Consider the following 23443-nt stretch of genomic DNA (forward strand, 5'->3'; position numbering starts at 1 on the left):
AGAATCAATAATGTGTTATCACTCCTAGGCAGAAGAGTGACAAGGGCTGGGCAATGGGGGTTAAGTGACTTGCCCAGGGTCACACAGCTAGGAAATGTCGGAGGCCAGATTTGAACCCAGAACCTCCCTTCTCTAGGCCTGGCCCTTAATTCACTGAGCCACCCAGCTGTCCCCCAGCCCGTATTGTTTATTTACATATTTAAAACCCTTACCTTCATTCTTAAATTCAATATTGTATAACGATTCCAAGACAGAAGAGTGTAAGGGCTGGGCATTTGGGATTAAGTGACTTGCCCAAGGTCACACAACTAGGAGTGTCTGGAGCCAGATTTGTATCCAAGATCACACATCTCCAGGCCTGACTCTTAGTCTGCTGAGTTACCCAGCTGCCTCCTTAAAACAATTATTTTAAACCCTTACCTTCTGTCCTAGGTAACTGCAAGACAGAAGAGTGGCAAGGGTTAGGCAAATAGGGTTAAGTGACTTGCCCAGGGTCAAGCCACATTTGAACCCAGGCCCTCCTAATTCCAGTGCTCTATCCACTATCCACTTAGCTACCCCTAACCTGATATTTTTTTCAACTATGTCATGCCGTTAGGAGAATGCAAGAAGAGAGGGTTGATTGGTAAGGATGGAGAAAAGGAACTGGCAGAAACCTGGAGGTGAAGATTTTAAGGGCATCCTTTGGGAACAAGAATCTGAACAGCTTTGGTCTGGGCATCGAGGAAGAATCTCTTGGTATTCAGCCCCTACTCTTCCCTGCCCGTGGTGTCTGACATGACAAATGGGGCTTAGCACAGGAGCTGGTTGTGGTGATGGATGGATGGTTCTAGGGATGGGAAGAGGCAGTCAAGCAGGAGTCTGTGCTTGCCCAAGGTCCCCAGAAAGTTCTTAAATCTCTCTCTATTGAGAAAAGAGCTGAATTTGGAGTCAGAGGGCATGGAATCAGATTCTGGCTCTGCTATTTTACCTGTGTGGTTTCAATTCACTCATGCTTGGAGTATGTTTTCGCACCAGTAAAACAAAGGGGCTGATTTAGACAACCTCTAAGGTTCTTCAGTGCTCTGAAGATATGATTCTCCCCTTGACACCCCAAAGTGGGGCATAGGACAGTGGTGGCAAACCTTTTAGAGACTGAATGTCCAAACTACAACCCTTATGCCTCATGTGAGCCCTATTACCCCTTACTTCACACAGGGGAGGGAGGAAGCACTCCCATTGGCTGCTGGGCAGAGGGCAGGTGATGGGAGAAATGTCCTTAGGCATCTGTGGAGAGGGGGAAGGGAGCAGCCCCCTCTGGCACACTCTGGCCCATGTACCATAGGTTCACCAACATGGGTTTAAGAGTCTTCACTCTAGGTTCTCTTGTTAGAGGATAGGAAACTGCCAGAGAGATTGAGAGGGAATGGAGCAATTTAAGATCACTCCTCTGTGACTCTCTAACCAAGTTCATTGACACTCAATAACTGGAAAAAATAATTAAAAGCCAATATTAGTGGGGCAGCTGAAAGGCTCAATGGATGAAGAGCTAGGCCTAGAGTCAGGGGGTCCTGGGTTCAAATCTTATCTCAATCACTTCCTAGCTGTGTGACCCTGGGCAAGTCACAACTCCTATTGCCTAGCCCCTTATTACCTCTTTTCTGCCTGGGAACCAATACACAGTATTGATTCTAAGACAGAAAGTAAGGATTTAAGGTAAAAAAGGCCAGTACCAAGCTCTGAGTACAGACTGGCTCCTGGAAGGAAGCTTAATTCCATGCCTGGTCCTGATGTGGATAGACTTGTGCACAGTGTGTGTGTGTGTGAGGTCCTCAGGCTCCTGTCACTGGGGAAAGGGCTTCTGGTATGTGAAGGAGGAGTTGGTTCAGGGCTTATAAAGCCACAGGACTCTTTCCATTACACTACGAGGGTGCAGGGGCACCCCAGGCCTCTCCAAGAGCAAACCCTTGCCTCACACTGTCCTGAGTTGGGGATAGAAAAGCTATTAAAAGAGTGTGGCATCTGGAGGCTAACAGTGCCATGGGGTTGATTGTGGGCAGAGCATCAAACCCACCATGAAACAAGTTCCCGTTTGCAGAGAGGCTGCTTGAATTCTTCCTTCCAGGCAGGACTTTCCATAAACCTTAGACAAGTGGGGGCCGACTGTATTTTTAAAGATCTTCAAGGAAAGCTCGTCCCCTGGTTGCCTTCAATCAGATGCCACAGGGGCAGTGGAGGCTTTCCCTAAATCCCCCAAAGGAGCAAGAGGGATGCTAAAAGGTCCTTTGAACCTTAGGAGAATCTCATATTGGCCAGAGGGGCCAAGGCAGAAAGTAGATGGTAGGATTAAGATTCTAGCTGGTACCTGGACCTTCTTGAGCCACAATAAATAACCCTATTCAGTAAACTAATGTCTTGAGGAGAGACCCTTGGATCCAGGGATATGAAATTAATCTGAGATCCATCAACAAACATTTATTAAGTACTCACATGCCAAGGCACCATGCTAAGGGTCTGGGATATAAAGAAAGGAAAAACATGGCCTAGGAGGCCAACGGTGGTGCAGTGGATAGAAAGCTGAACTTGGAGCTGCAAAGACATGAGATAAAATCTACTCATACAAGTTGTATGACCTTGGGTAAGTCACTTTAACTTGTCTACCTCATTTTCTTCAATTGTAAAAATGGGGATGATGAAAGCACCTACCTCCCAAGATTGCTAGGATGATCAAATGAGATATATTTATAAAGCAATTACAGAGTCCACAGCACCACATAAAAGCAGTGCCCAGCAAAGCATTATTTCAAGTCAAAGCCCTATGTTTCTAGCTGGGGAAGCTGGGAGATAATGGGCACAAAGGCTCCTAAGGTTTGTTCATCCTGCACAGAGTGGGTTCCATTCTATGGCTGTGGCCATGACCCAGGCATTGGTCTATTAGTCTCTGAAGGTCAACCTTGTCCAAGAACTGGGATTCTGGCAGGTTTGGCTGAGCTGCTACCCTGGGTAAGGGAGCCAGTGGTTTGCTTGTTGTGAGCTCAAATCTCTGCCTCAGTTTCTGCAATGTTTCAGAGATGAATCCTCATCCTACGTCTGCTGGCCATGGCCTGATGCTTCTCTCTTCAGCTCCTGATGTGCTGAGGTTCCTGTGGGGTTGGGGAGAAGAAACTGTCCTCAATTCCACTCTGACTTTGGCCTTCGCCTGTTGCTGAGGCTGCTTTTGGCTTCCACACTGTGCGAACAGCTGTGTGGCTGTGGGCCTGGCAAGGTGCCCTTTGCCCACCTTCCATCACTCAGTGGTGTCTTCTAGTCTGTTACCAACCATCTGTCCCATCCAATAGGCCTGAAAAACGGTCCCTCTAGCCCTGGAACTATTGGTACAAGGAACTTATTCTTCACAGGATTGGGCAACAGTGTGCAGGAAGAGGAGACAATTGCTCTGATCTCTGAATCCTCATGGCAGGGTCATGCCAGCCTCAGGGTATGAGATAAGGCTTGATGCAGTACCAAGAAGGTGGGTCTAAATTCACAACGAGGCCCTTGTATCCCCGTGCAGGCTGAGAGACGTCATTCTGCCTTGGTAACTGCACTCCAATCCCTCAGCTGGCCCCTAAACGCTAGTCAGCCCATCCTCAGAAAATCCCAGTAGAGGCCCATGGTTCTAGGGGTCATAACGGACCAGGCTTAAGTCCCTTTGGATGGTATCCTAGGAATGGGATGGATGCTCAGATTTAAATTTTTGCTCTAGAAATGCAAAATCAATCAGACAATTGAGTTTTGGGCAGCTTCCCAACCCCAGCATCTGTCACATGTGCCAACTCCTTCCACACCTGGAGATGCTGGTGTCTGAGTCACCGAAGTGAAGCAGGACACACCGCACAGCTGTGCAATACCTCTATATTTTAAATGTACCAGACTCTGCTTTACAATGCCGATACTTTGGAGCCCAAAACAATGAGATGACTTAATTTTCTGTATCCTTTGTGAGGCAATATAATTGGGAAAGGGAGAATCCTTCCTTCCAGTCAGGATTTTCCATAAACCTTAGACAAGTGGGGGCTAACTGTATTTTTAAAAATCTTCAAGGAAAGCTCGTCCCCTGGTTGCCTTCAATCAGATGCCACAGGGGCAGTGGAGGCTTTCCCTAAATCCCCCAAGGGAGCAAGAGGGATACTAAAAAGGTCCTTTGGACCCTTTTGGAGCCAATGTTTTAACTGAGTGTTTAGCAAACAGCTAGGCAGGTATGGGGATGGTCCAACAGCAGGTCAGGTCAACACCTCATTGTTTTTGAAGGCACAGATCCCTCCTTGCCCACCCATTCTCACGTGGCGGCTAGAGACAGCACAGAAAGTCACCATACAGGCAGATGGGGAAGGGGCATTTATTTTTCATTTGGCTGGAAAATAATTACATGTGGTGATGAGTTGCAAGACAAAACATGACATGATGGATTGGAAGATGATAACGTCTAATTAAGACAATCTAATTCTCAAAGGAACCCCACTAGGCTCAGGCAGCAGGGGACCTAGGAGCAGGGGTATGTCTACTTCCATCAACCCATTCTTCATGGTTAAGGCAATTCTCCTTTCCTCACCCTATTCCCCCCCCCCCCCCCCAGTCTGCTGGCAGGAGTCTTTTTTAGGTCATCTATCCCCCTTGAGGATTGGGTTTTCTTCCTGACAGGGAAATGTGTGGGGTACACGTGAGGAGAAATAAAAAGGTGCTGAGCAAGGCACTGAAATTAGGCGTGTTGCAGGGAGGGGGTCAGGACCAACCTTAGAGAGAAGCTTCCCCCTCCCAAGAGAACCCTACATTCTACATATGACTGTTCTCAGCCCTAGACTCCAGGGGTATAGAGAACACGGGGTAGTTTGAGAATAATCTGGGCCCTCCTGTACCTCAGCAGGAGGGACCCAGGCCCTGATGCTGGAGAAGGCACGTTTGACTGCAAAGTTCATTATAGTCCATGTGAAGATGACTGGGTGGCAGCAGTTGGGAATACAGTGAATGAAGTGGAGAGTGAAGAGTGGTGGGAAAGGGGCTGGCTGCATGGCCTGGTGAGGCTTCTTTTCAGAATAGTCTGGCCCCCAATAAAGGAATGGTACATGATACAGAATGCCTGTGTCTATGGGAAAGGTGGGCCAGTGAAGAGCATATGTAGCTCCCTCCTTATCCCTGGTGCAGTTATTCTGGTGTTACTGAGATGATAAAAGATGCATCAGGTGGCTGTTTGGCTGCCTCTCACTCCTCTCTGCTGTGAATCAAATCAGTCTCCACTTCTCACAGGACTACTACTACCTTCCTGGGAGCTGTGATTTCAGCTGCCAGATATGTCAAGGGTCACCCCCCTCCCCCCCCAAGGCTGACCAAAGGCACCAACTATGTCTGAGATGAGCATCCCTCAGACAGTCCCGACTTACTGCTTCCTCCAATGCCATCCTTAGCTTGCTTCAGAAAGGCAAGCTTGGGGCACTGGCAAGAGGTTGCCACCAGAACATCCTGGACCAGCAAGGGAGTACGGCATCTTCTTTATTCAGCATTTCTCCAAACTGGTGATTCAGAGATTATTTCTTTCTTGCCTTTTTTCTCATGGTCCCTAAGGACTTAATAGAGCATTTTAATCCTATGGGATGTGGAAAAGATGAAAGGGCCCTTTTATTTTCCCTCCCAGGGAATACGAAGGCCCCAGGCAGGGCAAGAGCCCCGATTCTAGAGCTAGGTCAGTAATTTAGTGCTGAGTAGTCTCTACTCAGCACCCACAGCAAAGGCCTCCACAACTCTGCTCCCAGGACTCTGTGGCTAATAATCCCTCCTGTGTCCTCATAGCTTCAGGCCCTGCTTGCTTTCCATTGTGCTAAGGCAAAAGTGACATGTGCTTTCACTCTATTATAGGCTTCTTAGCAGCCCAGGAAGCAAGCCATGCTCTGGGTGAGGGGAGAAGTGGGGGTGAGGGCTGAATGCTAGCCTCTGTAACAGATCTCCTGAAACAAAGACCTAGGTCATCCCACAGCCTAGGGTGGGGGGTTATAAATAAGGTGTCGCAATGCCAGCACTGCTTCTAAATTCCACCCAGGGTACCATGCAGGGGACAGAGCAGCCCATCTCTGGTGGGTCTTGGGAGCAGAGAGAAATAATGGGCCTTGTAAAAGTCTTCAGACTTGATTACCAGCAATGCCAGTGTCTTCCCTGGAGTGGAAGGACAGTGGGCATAAAGGTGGAGGACGGAGGAAGGCCTGCAATTCTGCAAAAAGAATCCAGGTGTAGGAAATGTTCCCACAGTTAAAGCTTCGTCTCACTGAGGATGATGTTGGCTGTAACAAAAAGGAAGCAGGAGAAAGCCCAGACCAGTACAAAGCCCACCCAGAAGGTACTACGGAAAGGGGACTGGTGCTTGTTGACAGTACCATAGCCAAAGACAAGCTTCGTGTCTTTTCGGCTGCAGTATACCAGGAAGGCAGGGATGACATACTGGATTCCGTTGCCAGCGTAGGCTCCTGTGATCCCCACCAGGGACTCCAAGTCATGGGTACAGAAGGCCACAAGGATGGGAGGGACCAGAGTGATGACAGGGAACACGACTCGGTCCACCACCCACGGGTACATCTCTCCCTCCCGGTGGAAGAGCGTCTTCCAATTGTTGCGCAGAGTCACGGCAATGATGGGGAAATTGGTGCTAATGGTGAAGACAGGGAAGAGACCCAGGAAAAAGCGGATTACGACCAGGCGCACTATATCGCAACCAGTGAAGTTGAGCGTGTACATGTCCATGAGGCTGTCACTGTGGAAGCAGAAGATGGCAGTGAAGGAGAGGAGGCTGTAGAATGCCAGGATCAGCACGTAATCAAGCAGCACCAGCTGGGTGATGTGCTTCTTGGAGGAAATGGGCGTGATGAGGGACGGCAAGGAATGCTGGCACATGAAGGAGTAGACGCACACTCCAAACAGGTTTCGGATCCCAGAGAAGTCTGCTATGGGCGGATGCCCTTCTCCTTGCCCATGTCCAATACGGATCAATGCCAGGATGATCATGATGGCAAAGGCTGGGGAATGAGAGACATTGGTCAATAGAGACTGAATATGCACTATGTTAAAGACCTAAGCATGGTCTATCTATCATAGGCACCACCACAGGAGGACATGGGAAGGAGGGCACCGTCTTTGGCTTGGGCCACTCTCATCACAGAGGGGTAGAACTCAGAGCTGGAAGAGACCTCAGAAGCCATTTTGTCTACTCACACCTGATCAAGAAGCATTTCTATAACCTCCCTGACAACATCTAGTCTCTAAAATTCACATAGTTGAGATCCCACAAAAGTATGAGGTACCAGCCAGGAGTGGCAGCCTGGGTTCACGCATGTCCTCAACAGGAGACATAAAAGCTCTGCTTTGACCAACGCATCAACAGGTATTTTAGTGCCACTTAGAGGAGTGGGGGGTGGGGACATACAATCAAGCACCAAAGGTGGAGACAAAGTAAGGGGAAAGCAGAGTCAGGAGGCACTAACAGTATGCATGTGGGGGCTGGGAAAGGCTTCACAGTGAAGCTGAATCTTAAAGGAAACCAGGGATTTCATGAGGTGGTGGGGACAGGAGATTAACAAGAAAGCCAGGATGGCTCATTCCTAGATGCTGTGGGGGAGAAGTCACTTCTCTTTGGAGAATGGCAGCACACATAGAGAAAAGATGAGTTGAGAGGACAGAGCAGGCTGCTTCTCCACAGTAGGTAGCAGGGAATTCGGCTGGGGAAAGGAAGGGGGTATAGGCTTCCTGTATGATCCTTAGCAGAGCAGCACCAAGCTCACCTATCTCCCCTCCCGGAACTTTAATAGTGGATGATATTCTAGCCTGTTCAGCAAGGAACTGCCAGAAATCAAGGTATATGTTTTCTCTTCTCTTGCCTTAGATTTCTGATTTTATCCTGAGACAGTCCCTGGAGGGCAGAATTAACTGTCCTTCAGTTAATAACAATGGCTGGCATTTTATACAGCACTTTAAGGTTTGCAAAGCTCTTCATCCATCATCTCATTTGATCCTCCCAACAACCCTGTGAGATGGTTACTATTATTACTACCATTTTACAAGTGAAGAAACTGAGACACAAAGAAGTTAAAGGGGGCAGTTAGATGACTCAGTGGTAGAGAACCAGGTCTGGAGTCAGGAGGGCTTGAGTTCAAATCTGACCTCAGATACTTCCTAGTGGTGTGACCCTGGAAAAGTCATTTAACCCCAATTGTCTAGCTCTTGCCATTCTTTGGCCTTAGAACCAATACTCTGTATCAATTCTAAGATAAAAGGTAAAGATTTAAAAGGGAAAAAAAAAAGAGATTAAATGATTGGTGCAAGGTCACTCAGCTAGATGCATCTGAGGTCTACATTTGAATTCAGGCCTCCTCTACTTCAAGTCCAGCATATCACCTACTGTGCTACCTATCTGCCAATGGCAATTCAGAAGGCACTACCCACCTACTGATCTAGAAATATGTGGCTGGGAAAGGACAAACTTAGGGCTTGGACAAGGCAGGTTGCAGATTTACTGAGAAAGATGAGAGGCTACATCTACAACAGAGAGGGACAGCTGAGAACGCAAGCTACTGAACCTTAGTTCATGGCCACAGAGATCTGGGACTTTAGGGACTACTACCAAATGCTAAAAAGAATATTCCAGGTACAGGGACAACCTGGGCAAGGGCATAGAGTGTGGCGTATAAAGAATAACAAGAAGATCAGAATGGTTTATTCCTAGATCCTTTTGGGGAAATGAGAAGCTCAGGGGAGGGATTCTTGGAACTTCTGTTACTCCCAGGACAATCTGGGTTCAATCTTTATCAAAGAATTGTTTGGCTCAATTCAGTAACCCTTCCTTTTGATCCCTTAACCCAACCTCCTCTAGAAGAAGCTACAGTTCTTAAGATTCGTGGGTACTAAGAATTTTCACTGCAGCAACAGAACTGGGTCCCTTTAGATCTGGTCAATGCTCCTCCTGTCTAAATAGATTCTTGGCATCTGTAGCCAAAATCATTTGGAGCCCTCGGAGCACCCTTCTCTGGAACAGATGTCCTCAGTGACACTGATAAAAATACTTTACAACAGTGCTCTCTTGACTTTTCAGTTTACAATCCCCTTTCCTTCCATATCAGCTCAAATATTCCCTCCTGAATGGCTTGCAATTCTTCAAATAATGACACCAGTGACAGTTCTCAATAAATGCAGAAGCTGTTCATGAGAACTCTGAGTCACATTGCCACAGAGAGCTGATGATAGGAGGTTCCCATTGAAAAGATTTAAGAGTCTAACTCCCCTGGAAGCACATGTGCCTGGTCCATAGCAGCTGTCTACATACTCTCATTCCCTCCTATTGTAATCTCAGGTTCTCTAAGATTGGGGGCACAGCTGGGTGGCTCAGTGGATTGAGAACCAGGCCTAGAGACAGGAGGTCCTGGGTTCAAATCTGACCTCAGACACTTCCCAGCTGTGTGACCCTGGGCAAGTCACTTAACCCCTACTGCCTAGCTCTTATCACTCTTCTGCCCTGGAGTCAATATTGACTCCAGGATGGAAGGTAAGGGTTTAAAATAAAAAAATTAAAAAAAAAAAAAAAGAAACAAAGAAACAAAATAGGGACAGCTAGATGGACATTTCCTAGTTGTGCAACCCTGGGCAAGTCACTTAACTCCTACTGCCTAGCCCTTACCACTCTTCTGTCTTCGAACCAATACATTTTATTGATTCTAAAACAGAAGGTAAGGGTTTAAAAAAAAAGGAAATAAGACATTTTCAAATTTTCTATTATAATTTTTTAAGTTGGGGAAGACTAGATTCTTTGTTAAAAAAGGTTAAAATGAATGCTTTGTTTTTATATTTAATTCATTTATATGTATATTTTGGGCTACATTTATATAAACCCTTCCCCTCATGCTCCTTTATAATAAAATCTTTTCTTATAATAAAAATTTAAAAAGAAACAATTCAGCAAACTGGACAAATCCACTAAGTAGACTTTCCTACCTCTCTAACAAAGGGAGAACAAAAGAGACGCTCATCCATGGGGAATGCTAAACCAATTGTAGGATGTAAAGGTAATGGAATATTACTGTGTAGTAAGAAATGATGAATAAAATAAGTACAAGGAAGCATGAAGACTTACATGAACTAATGCACAGTAAAATGAGGAAAGCCTCGGAAAACAATTTACACAATGACTACAACAATGTAAATGAAAATTCCCACCATGATTGAAGGTGAATGTTGCAACATTCCAATAAGGGGAGAGAGGTTTATTTTCTCATCTCTTTTCCTACACCTAGGCTGGGTCATTATAATTACACAGCATTCTGTTTTATTTTATTGTTTTGGTTTGCCTTGCTGTAGTCACTGAGTATAATGTTTGCCTGGTTCTGCATACTTTACTCTATATAATAAGTTCATTTAAATTGTTCAGTGAATCCTTCATTTGCCTCACTTTTTATAGCACAGTAATATTCCACTGCATCCAAGTAGCACAATTTGTCTAGCCATTCCCCAATCGATGGGCACCTACTTCTCTATTACTTTTAATCAGAATCATCCCAAGTTTCCAATCTCATAGTCTATCACTGACAAAGTCAGAAGTGAGAGAGAAATGAAGGAGAAGAAGCAAGAGATTGTAATTCTGAGACACACACACACACACACACACACACACACACACACACACCCCCAACCAAAAAAACCCATACACACACCTTTTTTCCTTCCTCTTGAATTGTGCTTTCCCCTTTTCTCCCTTGTTATCTCTGGCTTTCCAGAAAGACAAGCCAGGAGACCTGTAACTCTCTCCTTGTTCTGAAGAAAGCATAAATCTTTACAATTACTATTCAGTCAAGGGGAAAGAATTGACCTATTTCCTTTCCCTAGACTCTCTGCCCAGGTAGCTGTCTCTAAATTAACCCTATGTTTAATTCTCCAGGAGAAGGGGAAGAACTTTCTGCTTTGGCAGAGGTCACTCAGTCCTAAAGGCTGCACTATGGACATCTTAGTGTAGGGATTCTTGTCCTTGGGTTTGTGAACTTTTTGATAACTGTACATGAATCTAAACTAGTTTCCCTTGTAATGCTATGCATTATATTTTATATGGAGTCCTCTTCAGAAATGTCATTCTGAAGAGGACTCCATAGGCTTCAATATCATGCCCAAAGGGTCTGTGACATGAAAAGTTAATCACCCTTGTTCTAGTACAGACCTCCTCAGAATATGGGGATGGCAAGGAAGAGGGAACCACACTGGAAGGGAGAAGACAGCTGGCATATGTCTTAATGTAATACAGTGGGCATAGGATGTGGGGGACAGTGGGAGTGAACAAATGGCACAGGTGGCTGGATGGACAGAAAAGGAGAAAAGGACTTCACAGCATATGCTCATAGCTTAGGAAATCTCTTGCAAAAACAGGGGATGTAAGGGGGCAGCTGGGCAGCTCAGTGGATTGAGAGCCAGGCCTAGAGACGGGAGATCCTAGGTTCAAATCTGGCCTCAGACACTTCCTAGCTGTGTGACCCTGGACAAGTCACTTGATCCCAATTGCCTAGCCCTTACCACTTTTCTGCCTTGGAACTAAAACTTAGTATTGATTCTAAGATGGAAGGTAAGGGTTTTAAAAAAACCAAAACAACAAAACTGGGGATGTGAGGAGAAAATGGGGCTCCATGACTCCCATTTAAAAATCTTGTAAAACTCTGGGTTGGTTTTAAACACTTGGAACTTTGAGTCTTGTAGGCTTCTCCATGTTTAGCTTCAAATAAGATTTTGTCATGAAATGGGACAATGAGGGACTATAAAAGCAGCTGAATGTGACTGGGCTGTAACAATTATAAATATAAAACTTTTCAGGTGTATAAGATGTTTTCTTCACAACCACTCTATCAGGTCAGGAGCCAAAATACTATTATCTCTATTTTACAGATGAATAAACTGAGGCTCATAGAGGTAAAAGAACAGGTCTACAAGAGCAGCCAGCCAACTAACATTTGAGTGCTTTCTTAGGTGCTTGAGGAACCAAAAAACCCCCAACAATAGGGGCAAACACTATAAATAATGAGGCACATATGAGATATGCAAAGAGAAAACTGAAAGTGGTCTTCCAGGGGAAGGGGCACAATGAGTGAGGCCTTTTGAAATAGTGGGATTGATATGTCTTAAAAGAGGCATGGGAAAGTGAGAGGAGAAGCCTCCTGTTTGCAGAAAGAAAGCCAGAGAAGAGGTTTATCCGATTGAATTGTAGAGCTCAAAGAGGGGAGTAAAGTATAAAAAGAACAGAAAGGTAGGAAAGGACCAGAGCTTTAAAAGCTAAACAGAGAAGTTTATATTTGATCCTGGAGGTAACTGGGAGTCACTGGAGTTTGCTGAGCAGGGGATGATGTGATCACAAAATAATACTTTTGACAGCTGAACAGAGGACAGACTGGAGTTGGGGGGGAGGGGGGGCGGGCAGAGGGACCATTTAAAAGAATAAAAGGCCAAAAGCAATGAGGGCAGTGGTTGTGTAAGTGGAGAGAAGATAAGGGAATATAAGAGATGTTGTGAAGGTAGAAACATCACAGTTTGGCAATGGATTGGATACATGGTGTGAGTGAAAGTGAGGAAGATAGTAAGGTGGTGAGCCTGAGTGACTGAGGGGATCTTGGTGCCCAACAGTAACAGGGAAGTTGGGAAGAGGTTTGGAAGTTTCCCCAAATGAGTATGGTTCTGGATAATGAGTATGAATGTGGACATGAGTTTTTGAGATGCTTTGGGGACATCCTGTTCAAGATGTCTAAAAGGCAGTAGGTGATTCAGGTCTGAAGTTTAGGTGGAAGACTAGGGTTTATATATATGTCATAACTGAATCCATGGGAACTGATGAGATCACCAAGTGAAAAAGTATGGATTGGAAATCAGAAGGGGGTCTAGACTAGAGCCTTAGATGACACTCATGTTTGGGAGACCTGACCTGGATAAAGAATAAGCAAAGTAGACTGAGGAATGGTTAAACAGCCTAGGAGGATAATTGGGAAAGGCAGAGGTCCCCAAAGCTGGCATTTAGATAGCACTTTAAAATATGCCATTTTATCATAACAATCCTTGGGGATAGATACAACTGAAGGGAATAAAAATTCTTATTTTTTGGCTGGAAAACAACCCTCAACAGTCAACAGTCTCTTCTCTGCCTTGTGTTCATTGAGCTGGATGAACAAGCAGAAAGGGTCAACTACTTTTACTCTGCTGGAAATTCAACTTAGATTTTTCAAATTTAATTGCCCTCTCTAAGGGTCTAACTTGCCTAGTGATAGGATAAATTGAAATAGGGGGTAAATAGGAGAGTAGGCATTATACCTACAGCCAAATATGTCTGAGGGCTGGTATATGCTATACTAAGTTTACTTTTTGAGTGGGAAAAAAAAAGAAGGAAAATGAATCCAGCTCTCCTTTTCTTCTGAAGGATAGTAGGGAGATTTGATAGAGCTCAATAATTAGCCTATGCCCCACTTTCCAGGAGCCAGTGATTAGAAAACCAAGGGGGAAATGAGGGGTCCCTATAAATATCATGGGTTGGTTACTTTTGGAGCGATAAAGCCCATGGGAAGAAGCAAGCACTCTTTCTATCTCTCCATGCCAGCAGAAGCTGCCTCTCAAAATGGGATCATCTATTTTGGATACAGCTCTTCTACTCCTCTGAGCAAAGTGTTGAGCTCTTATTCTTCTCTTGGAATCTTGGGGTTTACTTCAGGGTGGTCTGCCTTCTCAAGAAACTTCAAAAGACAAGCAGGTGGCTATATTAGCCAGGGCTAAAACAAGGTTCTTCTTATTCTTGAAAATTCACTCAGCTGCTGCTCTAGAAGCAGATTTCCCAAGAACTGATTTCTCTTTCCCCATTAAACTTTTATAATGACCATTTGATAATTGAGTAGAAAGTCACAGGTTTGGGCACTTGGGAGTTTTTTTTTTTGCCATTTTGCTTGTTTAAAATTGTTTGCTGAAAGACTCCAGGTCCCTTCACATTTTGGTACGTTTTTTGGCAGACTAAAATGTGGACAAGATCACTGGGCCTGGTAATGCTGGGCTCTCAAAGTAGCCATGTTAGGGAGCTGCCTGGGAATCATATCTAATAAAATAGAGATTCTCTGGAGCATGACTCTTCTGGGGCCTTAGAGATTTGAACTTCTGGGATTTCTGAGAGAGGACAAATCACTTATACATCTTAAGCAAGGTTTTAAAATTGTGCCACCTGGGTAACTGCCCACCAGAGGGTTTGTGCCTTCACTAAAACATGTGATTTGTCAAAAGCTAAGTATCTACATGCTACAAGGAGAGGAATGTTCTGGCAATTAGAAAGCAATACTAAAAAGTATCCCTTGCTGAGCCCCTCTATCTGTTGTGTCTTAGGTTGTTGTGTCTCTTGTCTATCCCTAGTTCAGGGCATTTGAAGGAGTCAGCAGTGAAATAATGATGATAAGTGGAATGGACGCAAGCTAAGGCACTATACCCTGCCTTCCCATCTATCTTAGTTCCTAGGATACTTGAAGGGTATCTAATATAAAGTCATGGTTCTTAAAAAGCCAACATACAAGTATGGCTTTTGCCATTCACATGCACTGGATTCCCCAGCTCTGGAAGTCAAAGTAAGGGAAGATAGTCTTGGCTCTTATGGAGAGATCACTTGGACATGGGAGTCAAGGAAACTGGGGTCAAATCTTAGCTCTGAAAATGATCAGGTGTCTCTCCCTTCTTCCCCTTTCCCCCTCTCCCATGTGTCAAGTACAAGGCACTGGATCAGACCCTGAAGATACAAAGACAACTATGAAACTCTTAAGGAGATATTAACATCTCTAAGCCTCAGTTTCCTCCTTTGTAAAATGTAATTCACATTTGCACAACCAGTCCACAGTGATATGATGAAAGGACATTATATAATTTAAAACAAAAATGTGAGTTATTTGCAATTTGCCCCCACAACTCTCCCAGCCTAGCTACCCTCTCTCAGGGTAATTTCCTGAATCTTGATCCTACTCAGGTTCACTGATCTTGAAGGATGACCTTCGTTAGCTTTTCAAGGTATTTATGGTGAAGTAAGGTCCATTTCTACACCCAAACCAGGTCTGTCCAGAAAAGGGCAAGCCTGGATTCATGTGAATCCAATACTAGGTTGTTGCTAATATTAAGCCAATGTGGTCACATTATAATTTTGACACATCTAAGACAAAGACTCATTCCTCAAGCTGACTGTCAAGATGACAGAGCTCTCCTCTCTGAGCGGAGAATCAATATGCCAGGGGCTAATGATAATGAAGCACTGGGTGGTGTGCCTGCCATCAGCACAGTTGCTAAGGCACTCCAGACAGTGAGATGAATTCTGTCTTTTGGTGGGGAAAAGGGAAAAAAAGAAAATTTGGTCCAAGGTGTCTCCTTTTTAATCATGCCTCTCTTTCTCCTATACATCCCTTAGAAAGTAATATATACATTTGCTTCTTTTTGTGCTCATTAATGTAACTTACTTAAGCTAGATGGTTGGAAAATGGAGCTGAAACATGAAATCAGGAGGTGTGGTATGTGGATGGGAAGGAGGGAGATGTTACAAAGGCAGAAGTTCTCAGTATATGTCCTAAGAACTTACTGAAATTTCAAAAATGAAAAACAGGATGAATTTTTATTTGGCACTTTTCCCCCTACAGAATATAATATGATCCCCAAAATATAGACGCTAAATTGGCAGGAGAATGAATGATGTGGGAAGTGCTCATCTGTCTTTGAAATAAACTTTAAAGCAGCCTTGGTGAAATGGGGGTCCTTGCCTTGGGGTTGATGGAGAGGGGCGACTGGACAGTAAAGTTGGCCTGGAGTCACCTGAAAGAGACTTCCAGACAAAAGGGTAATGTTTATCGTTTTTCTGAACCAGATGGTCCACCTTGCAGAATTCAATGAGTTAGAGAGACCAAGTTAGAGAAATATCCTATGGTTCAAGGGCCAAATCCAGCCAGCCACCTATTTTTATATAGTCCTGAGAGCTGAGAATGGCTTTTTCATTTTAAAATAAAATAAAACGTTTAAAATGTAAAAACTATTCTTAGTTGAAAGCATATAAAAACCCCCATGAGAGGCTGGGTTTCACCCATGGGTTGTAGTAGACCTCTGGTCTAGAAGCTGTTCCTCCCTCTTCATAGTTAGTTGCCTTGGTTCTGGACTGACTCCTCACAGACAATCTTACTAAAAATGACAGTTTTTAGACTTTTACAAAATATGATGTTTGGCTCCTGAAAAGAACAAAGATTTCTAGGCTTTGATCAGACCTTTTCTTTTTATCTATCCAAGTAAAAGAATTTCATTATTAAAGCCATGAACCTTACAGAAATATATAGACACTGTTCTGACAGTTAGTTAGTTAGAATTTTAGCTGGGTGATTCTACTGGGGAAAGTCCTATAAGCCTTATCCATTCTTTGGCACCCCATCTGTTTCTGCTTATATAATTCAACCTGTTTCACAGCACTTTGTCTTCTTGGGTATATGCAGGACTTACAGATCCTATAAACCTATCAGAGACTTCCATGAGAATGGAAAATTACTCTTCTAGAGAAGTTTCTTGTCTAGTCTTTTTTTTTTTCCTTTTTTTTTTTTTTTTTTTTTAAACCCTTGTACTTCGGTGTATTGTCTCATAGGTGGAAGATTGGTAAGGGTGGGCAATGGGGGTCAAGTGACTTGCCCAGGGTCACACAGCTGGGAAGTGGCTGAGGCCGGGTTTGAACCTAGGACCTCCTGTCTCTAGGCCTGACTCTCACTCCACTGAGCTACCTAGCTGCCCCCTTGTCTAGTCTTTTTGACAGTGACTCCTTCCAGGGCTTAGGATCTATGGGGACTCAGGTGAAATTTCCTTCACTCCTTCAAAGGATCAAAAATAATCTCTATTTCTGGATGGGAACAAGTTTCCTTTTGGTTTCCTAGTCCCAAACAGACTCTGGTTTCATTCCAATTTGCATCTGAAATAATCATGGAATTTGAGCTTGTACTAACTTCATCTAGTATTAACTTTGATTTTCACTGAACTGAGATAGTTTGAAATCAATCTGACTGTCTTCCCATGTTCACTATTCCTTCTGACTTTTAAAAAAGGACTAGCTCACTCCATTCATCACCAAAGTAGAAGAAAAGGGTCTTTTTTTTCTGGAATTCTTTTTTTTAAACATTTAATAATATTTATTTTTTAGAAAAGTTAACATGGTTACATGATTCATGCTCTTACTTTCCCCTTCACACCCCCCTTCCCCCGACCTCCCCTTTCCATAGCCGATGCACATTTCCACTGGTTTTAACATGTGTCATTGATCAAGACCTATTTCCAAATTGTTGTTAGTTGCATTGGTGTGGTAGTTTCGAGTCTATATCCCCAATCATGTCCGCCTCAACCCATGTGTTGAAAAGAGTCTTTTAAACAGCTTTTCAGACCAGGATTCCATTCTGAAGCTACATTATTTGTCCCCAAGGACTCTGACAGTCCCTCCGACCATAAAAGTAACACAGGAAAGCAGCACTTGATAAAAGAGCTATTTCTCTGCAGCAAATCAAGATCTAAAAAAAATCACAAGTTCTGACTTCTTTTCTCTCATCTTTCAACTTCTTTATCCCCTAAAAGACACTGAAAATAGTCCATAAGGGCAAAGGTCTTTCTACTTCATTCTAATCTTGGCAAGGCTAACTAAGGTTTTTAATCATGGGGGAAATGGCAGTTAAGAGTTGTGGGACCTATTAGTAGGTTTATCTTCTTCTAGGAGACTGGAAATGTCCAAGTTCAGGTACTGTCAGCTACCTTTAAGAGCAGTAGCACTTATTTACCTTTTCCATTTCCCACATAGCTCAAAGAGTAGGGGAGAGAGCAAGGTAGGAGAGCAGATAAGGAGAGATGAAGTGTATTGCATACTAGTTTTTTGGGGGGGTAGGGATGATTTCAAGCAAAGTCATTTGTATTGGGAAAAATTTGTGGGGTCAGTGATAAAGAATATTTCCTGGTGTTTTGTTTTTTTAGCTTGGGTCTCTTTAACTTGCCCAAATCGGAGTGCTCAATCCTCAATCCCACTACTGATTGGCAAGAAAGATTTGATCTGCTTTTTAACCTGTGCCAAGCTGCCCCTCCTTAAGCAACCTGGTGCTTCCCCTTCCTTCCCATTCTCACTCCTGCCCACTTTGGGTCACCATATTAGTGCCAAACCTAGTGAGGAAACCCAATTGACTTGAGTCCTATTATAGCTCAGAACTCTGGATTAAGTGATTTTACCAGCCTTAGTCTCCTCAGTAGCAGGAATAGGAGTACAGCTGTGTACCTCCTCGCCTGGCCTGGAGTTCCAATGTTCCTAATCTTAGAAGGCTTATGGTGGCTCTACAGGGGTAAAGGATTCCCTAAATTTTTTCCTTGTTCAAAAATTCAATCTATACTATATTAGAGCTGTTAGTTATCATTTCACACTAGATCACGTTGCTCACAATATCTTGTACTTCTCTTTTTTATTCTACATATATCTTAGAGACTGGCAAATCAAGACATCTTAGAAAAAAAATATTTGTACCCTAATGACTTGAATCTGGGACACATTTCACTGGCATGGGAGCCAGAGATGCCCACACTTAAAGGCTAACCAGAGAAGAACTGGAGCTGAAATGGCAATGGCTTATACTGAGGAGCATAAGCATGGTCAATAAAGAGAAATTAAATGCTTTTGAAATGGTAAGCACTGTGTTGATTTCTGGGGACACAAAATGAAGCAAAACAGCCCCTGCCCTCAAGGAACACACAGGTGAATGAAGAAGACAATAAGCCAATATGGACAAACAAACAGTAGAAATAATTAATGGAAGGTAGGCACTGGAATTAAAAAAAAAAAAAAAACAAACAGCTGGGAAAAGCTTCCTATAGAAGGCAGTATTCAGTTGGGTCTTAGAGGATGACAAGGAGGTCAGGAGGTAGAGTGAAGCCAAGTGCTGCTGCAGGTCTGGAAGACAACCAGAGAGAATGCTTGGAAGGAGAATCTTATTTGCAGAACAGTCAAGAGGCCAATGCTGCTGGATCAAAGAGTACATGTTGGGAAAAAGGTCTTAAGAAAACAAGAGGGGCAGCTAGGTGGTTCCGTGGATAGAGTGCCAGGCTTGGGGTCAGGAAGACCTGGGTTCAGATTTGACCTTGGACACTTCCTAGCTGTGTGATCCTAGGCAAGTCACTTCACCCCAATTTCCTAGTCCTTACCACTCTTCTGCCTTTGGAACCAATACTTCATATTGATTTTAAGACAGAAAGTAAGGATTAAAAACAAAAGGAAAAGAAAACTGGAAAGGTAGGGGTGGGAGGAGGTAGGTTATGATATGAAGGGCGTTGAATGTCAGAGGACTTTGGATGTGATTCTGGAGGTGATAAGGAGTCACTGGAATTTATCGAGTGGGAGAGGAAAATGACATTGTTGAACCTTTGTTTTAGGGAAATCACTTTAGTAGGTGAAGGGAAGATGGACTGAAGTAGAGAAAGACTTGTGAGAGTAAACAGAATTCTTGAAATTAACTGTGATTCTAAAGTATTATAGAGAATTTGGATAAAGAGCTACTTTGCAGTTAACTTTTGATTAAATACCAAGGGTACTAGGGAACTGCAGGTATAAGACATGGTCTCTGCTCTCATTGAGATAAATAAATTAAAAACAGAAATAAGATAAAAGTCGAAACAGACATAAAAGAGAAAGTGAATTTTCCTGTTTCATTCCACTTTGTTGTGTACATATAATGATAATAATAATAAAAAAAGCTTTGGGGTAATTAGGGTGATGCCTTTAAGAGATGATAGCATGTATGTGCAACAAAAAAAGGGGAAAAGTCTGCTAAGGAGAGGGGAAAAAAAATCACACGAAGGCTATATCAGATATTCTGGGTGCCCATGCCTATGACCATGAGTTATTTAGGCAGTGCAGGTCTGATGGGCAGGTGATAGCTTAGTTGGCATCCCAAATACATTCCCTACAGCCCTTACAGAAGTCTGCACCATAAAAAAGTCTATAGGAAGAAAGTCAGACTTATTGGAATGCTAAGGAATTGCTCTGCTATCAATCTGAAGTTCTTTTCCCTTCTGAGGGGAGCTGAAAACACAATATGGTGCTTTAAGTTCTGAGGACTTTAGGATCCTAGATAATGTGGTCTTCACTGTATAGAAGAATCCTATTAGTTTGGAGCTAATATGAGTCTGCTTGCAGGTGTCTCTTGCATTGTCTGTGGGAATAGAACAATGGTTGATCTATGCTTAATATATATACATTGATTATTATAGAATTTGGGTATTGATTTACTCACATATGAGTCATTTTACGAAATTTCCCAGAGGACACTCTGGATGGGAACATAAGCCAAAATTTGGGGCAGCTCCCAAGACTGAACTTGGTCCATGTAAGTAAGCCCTGTGGTTGGGTTCTGGCCCATGGATTGTATACAAAATATTCAAGCTGGCTTCAACCTACCTTCCTGGCTATATCCCAATTTATCCCCCTCCGTGTACTCCATGTTTCCAACCAAACAGACTACTAGTTATTCTTGAACTTGACATATCATTTCCTGACTGTATATTTGTAGTCTGTTCCTGTTCATGTCCTTGGTACTTTTCTAGTATTCACTTTCTCTTCATCTCTGCTTGCCAAAATCCTTAATTAATTAAACCTTCCTTAAAAATTAAGCTTATTCCTCAGCTGAAAACATTCTTTCTTCATTACATTTTCCTAGAGCAATTTGCCTAGATCCTCTCTTTTTTTCCATTATATCCAAACATGTACTGCACTTACCTGGAACATACTGTTCTCCACTAATAGATCATACATTCTTTGAGAGTAGGGAGTCTGATTATTTTTTATCTTTATATTCCCAGTGCTTTTGCACACTGTTTTGCCCTCTTGAAAGAGGCTTAAAAAATATTTGCAAAGTGAATTAAAAACTGAACAAATCTCCTGGAATTGAAGCTACCCAGACAAAGAAAGGATCTAAGCAAGCATTTAAAGCCTGTTACAATCTAGCTCCAGTCTCAACTTGTTTCATGATTCCCCTTCTCATACATCCCCTACTGTCCCTAGAATTAGGGTTTCATATTGTACCTCTGAGCCTTTTATCTAGGCTATCCCTCATACTTAGAATGCACTTTGGACCCTCTGAATCCCTGGCTTCCCTCAAGGCTCAGTTCAAGTGATACTTTGTACCATGCCCCTAGTCAAGTGTTCTCTTCTTCTTCAAATCCAATCAAAAATATTTATCTGGGGTTTCCGGGTTAAGATGGCGGCAGAGTAAGAAGCAGCTCTTAACCTCTCCTGACCGAAACACACAAAACTCCTCAAGGGGACATAAAAACAAGTCCAGACGAACGGAGGAACCCCACAACAGGGCACAGCGAGGAAGGTACGTGGAATCGAGACATTTCCAGGCTATAAAGGGCTCTCACTAAATCGCGGGCTGAGCAACCGCCCCACCCCCACCCCCTCCACACTCATCTATAGCTCCGAACCCAGCTAAAAAGAAATAGGGCAAGTTTGGGGCACCCATCGAGTCATCAGCAGCTCCGGGACCTGTTCCTGAGAGCAGCAAGACTTAGGACCCCATTAAGTCAAAAAACGCACGCGAAATCTGAGCGCGCGGGAGCAGGACGCTGGGCGCAGAGCGCAGTCTGAGCAGAGGCGTGGGCGGAGGCAGACACAACCAGGAACTAAAGCCTAAGTGGGGAACCAGTGCAGACGGGTATACGACTGTGGAAGCAGTGCCCTGAGACTTGTAAAGAAACCTCCAGCAGAGGATCAAGCAAGAGGGCCCCACCAGGGGGCTTGACCTTGGAAAAAACCAGAACTCAGACCTCAGGAGCCAATAGATCGCGAACAGACACTGAGCGCGAGGATAAATCTGAGAAGCTGCTGGGCTAATGATGGCTACTCAGCATCAGGAAGTTCAGAAGAGAAAGAATAATAACAAGAAGAAGAAGTCTTTAACACTCGACAGCTTTTACACAGAGAAAATCCAGACAACCGAGCAAACAGAGGAGGAGAACAAACAAGCATCCGGACCCTCCTCAAATAAGGAAAACTCCTCACAAGCTATGGAAGAGTTCAAAACTGAGATTCTGAGGAAAATGGAAGAGATCTGGCAAGAAAATAATAGTTTAAAAGGTAGAATCTTGCAATTGGAAAGTGAGGCTCAGAAATCAAATGAACTGATAAGCAAATTGAACACCAGAAATGACAAGATTGAAAAGGAAAACCAAAAGATTATAGCCGATAACCAGTCCCTAAAGGCTAGAATCGAGCAATTAGAAGCTAATGATCTCTCAAGACAACAAGAACAAATAAAACAAAGTCAAAAGACTGAAAAAAATAGAAGGAAATATGAAATATCTCAATGAGAGAGTGACAGACCAAGAAAACCGGTCTAGAAGAGACAATTTGAGAATAATTGGGCTTCCAGAAAAACCAGAAATTAATAGAAACCTGGACTCCGTACTAAAAGAAATTATTCAGCAAAATTGCCCTGAAGTCCTACAACAAGAGGGCAATATAGACATCGAAAGGATTCATAGAACACCCACTAGATTCGACCCAGAGAAGAAATCGGTTAGAAATATTATTGCCAAATTCAAAAGCTTTCAAGCAAAAGAAAAAATCTTACAAGAAGCCAGAAAGAGACAATTCAAATATCAAGGAGCACCAATCAGGATCACACAGGATCTGGCAGCCTCCACGCTAAAAGACCGTAAGGCTTGGAATACAATATTCAGAAAGGCAAGAGAGCTGGGCCTGCAACCACGGATCAACTACCCATCAAAATTGACTATATATTTCCAAGGGAAAGTAGGCATTCAACAAAATTGAAGAATTCCAGGTATTTGCACAGAAAAGACCAGGGCTAAATGGAAAGTTTGATATCGAACCACAAAAATCGAGAGAAACCTGAAAAGGTAAATAAGTTACAGAGGGAAAAGAAAGAAAACTTATAATTTTTAAATTTTCCTTTTTAAGGGCCTCAGTGAGATCTAATTATCTGTATTCCTATGTAGAGAAATGTTATGTTTAATTCTCTGTAGTGAACTCTATTCACTATTATAATATTCACTATTATAGTAATCAGAAGAATAATTTACAGGGTGAGGGTGGAACACTAAATAATCTAAGAAGGCGTGGGGGATGGGAAAGAGGGGGTAAATAGCAGGGGATACCAAGAGAAACTTGAGTGAATAAGAAAATAGAATATTCTATTACACACAAAGAGGGCATGGGAGGGAGAGGGGACAAATACTATTATAAGAAGGAGAGGAAGAGAGCATTAAGAGGTAATAATCAAATCTTACTCTTAGTGTAATCAACCCGGAGAGGGAAGAGTAGTTAAACTATCCATTGGGAAATAAAACTCTTATCTAACCCTTCTGAGAAAGTTAGAAGGGATAAACCAAGGGGAGCAGGGGAGTGGGGAGG

At 43.3% G+C, this 23443-nt stretch overlaps 1 protein-coding gene across 1 annotated transcript in view; it reads right to left on the reverse strand.

The window, feature by feature from the left end:
• Positions 1-4343: 4343 nt before the first annotated feature.
• TMEM104 (transmembrane protein 104) overlaps positions 4344-23443 on the reverse strand; it is a 93710-nt gene continuing 74610 nt past the window's right edge. The window contains exon 10 of the mRNA XM_044672360.1: positions 4344-7016. Coding sequence (XP_044528295.1) covers positions 6256-7016 — 761 coding nt within the window. The 3' untranslated portion in view covers positions 4344-6255. The remainder of the gene's footprint in view (positions 7017-23443) is intronic.

The sequence above is a fragment of the Gracilinanus agilis genome, chromosome 4 (assembly GCF_016433145.1).
Source record: "Gracilinanus agilis isolate LMUSP501 chromosome 4, AgileGrace, whole genome shotgun sequence".
NCBI lineage: Eukaryota > Metazoa > Chordata > Mammalia > Didelphimorphia > Didelphidae > Gracilinanus > Gracilinanus agilis.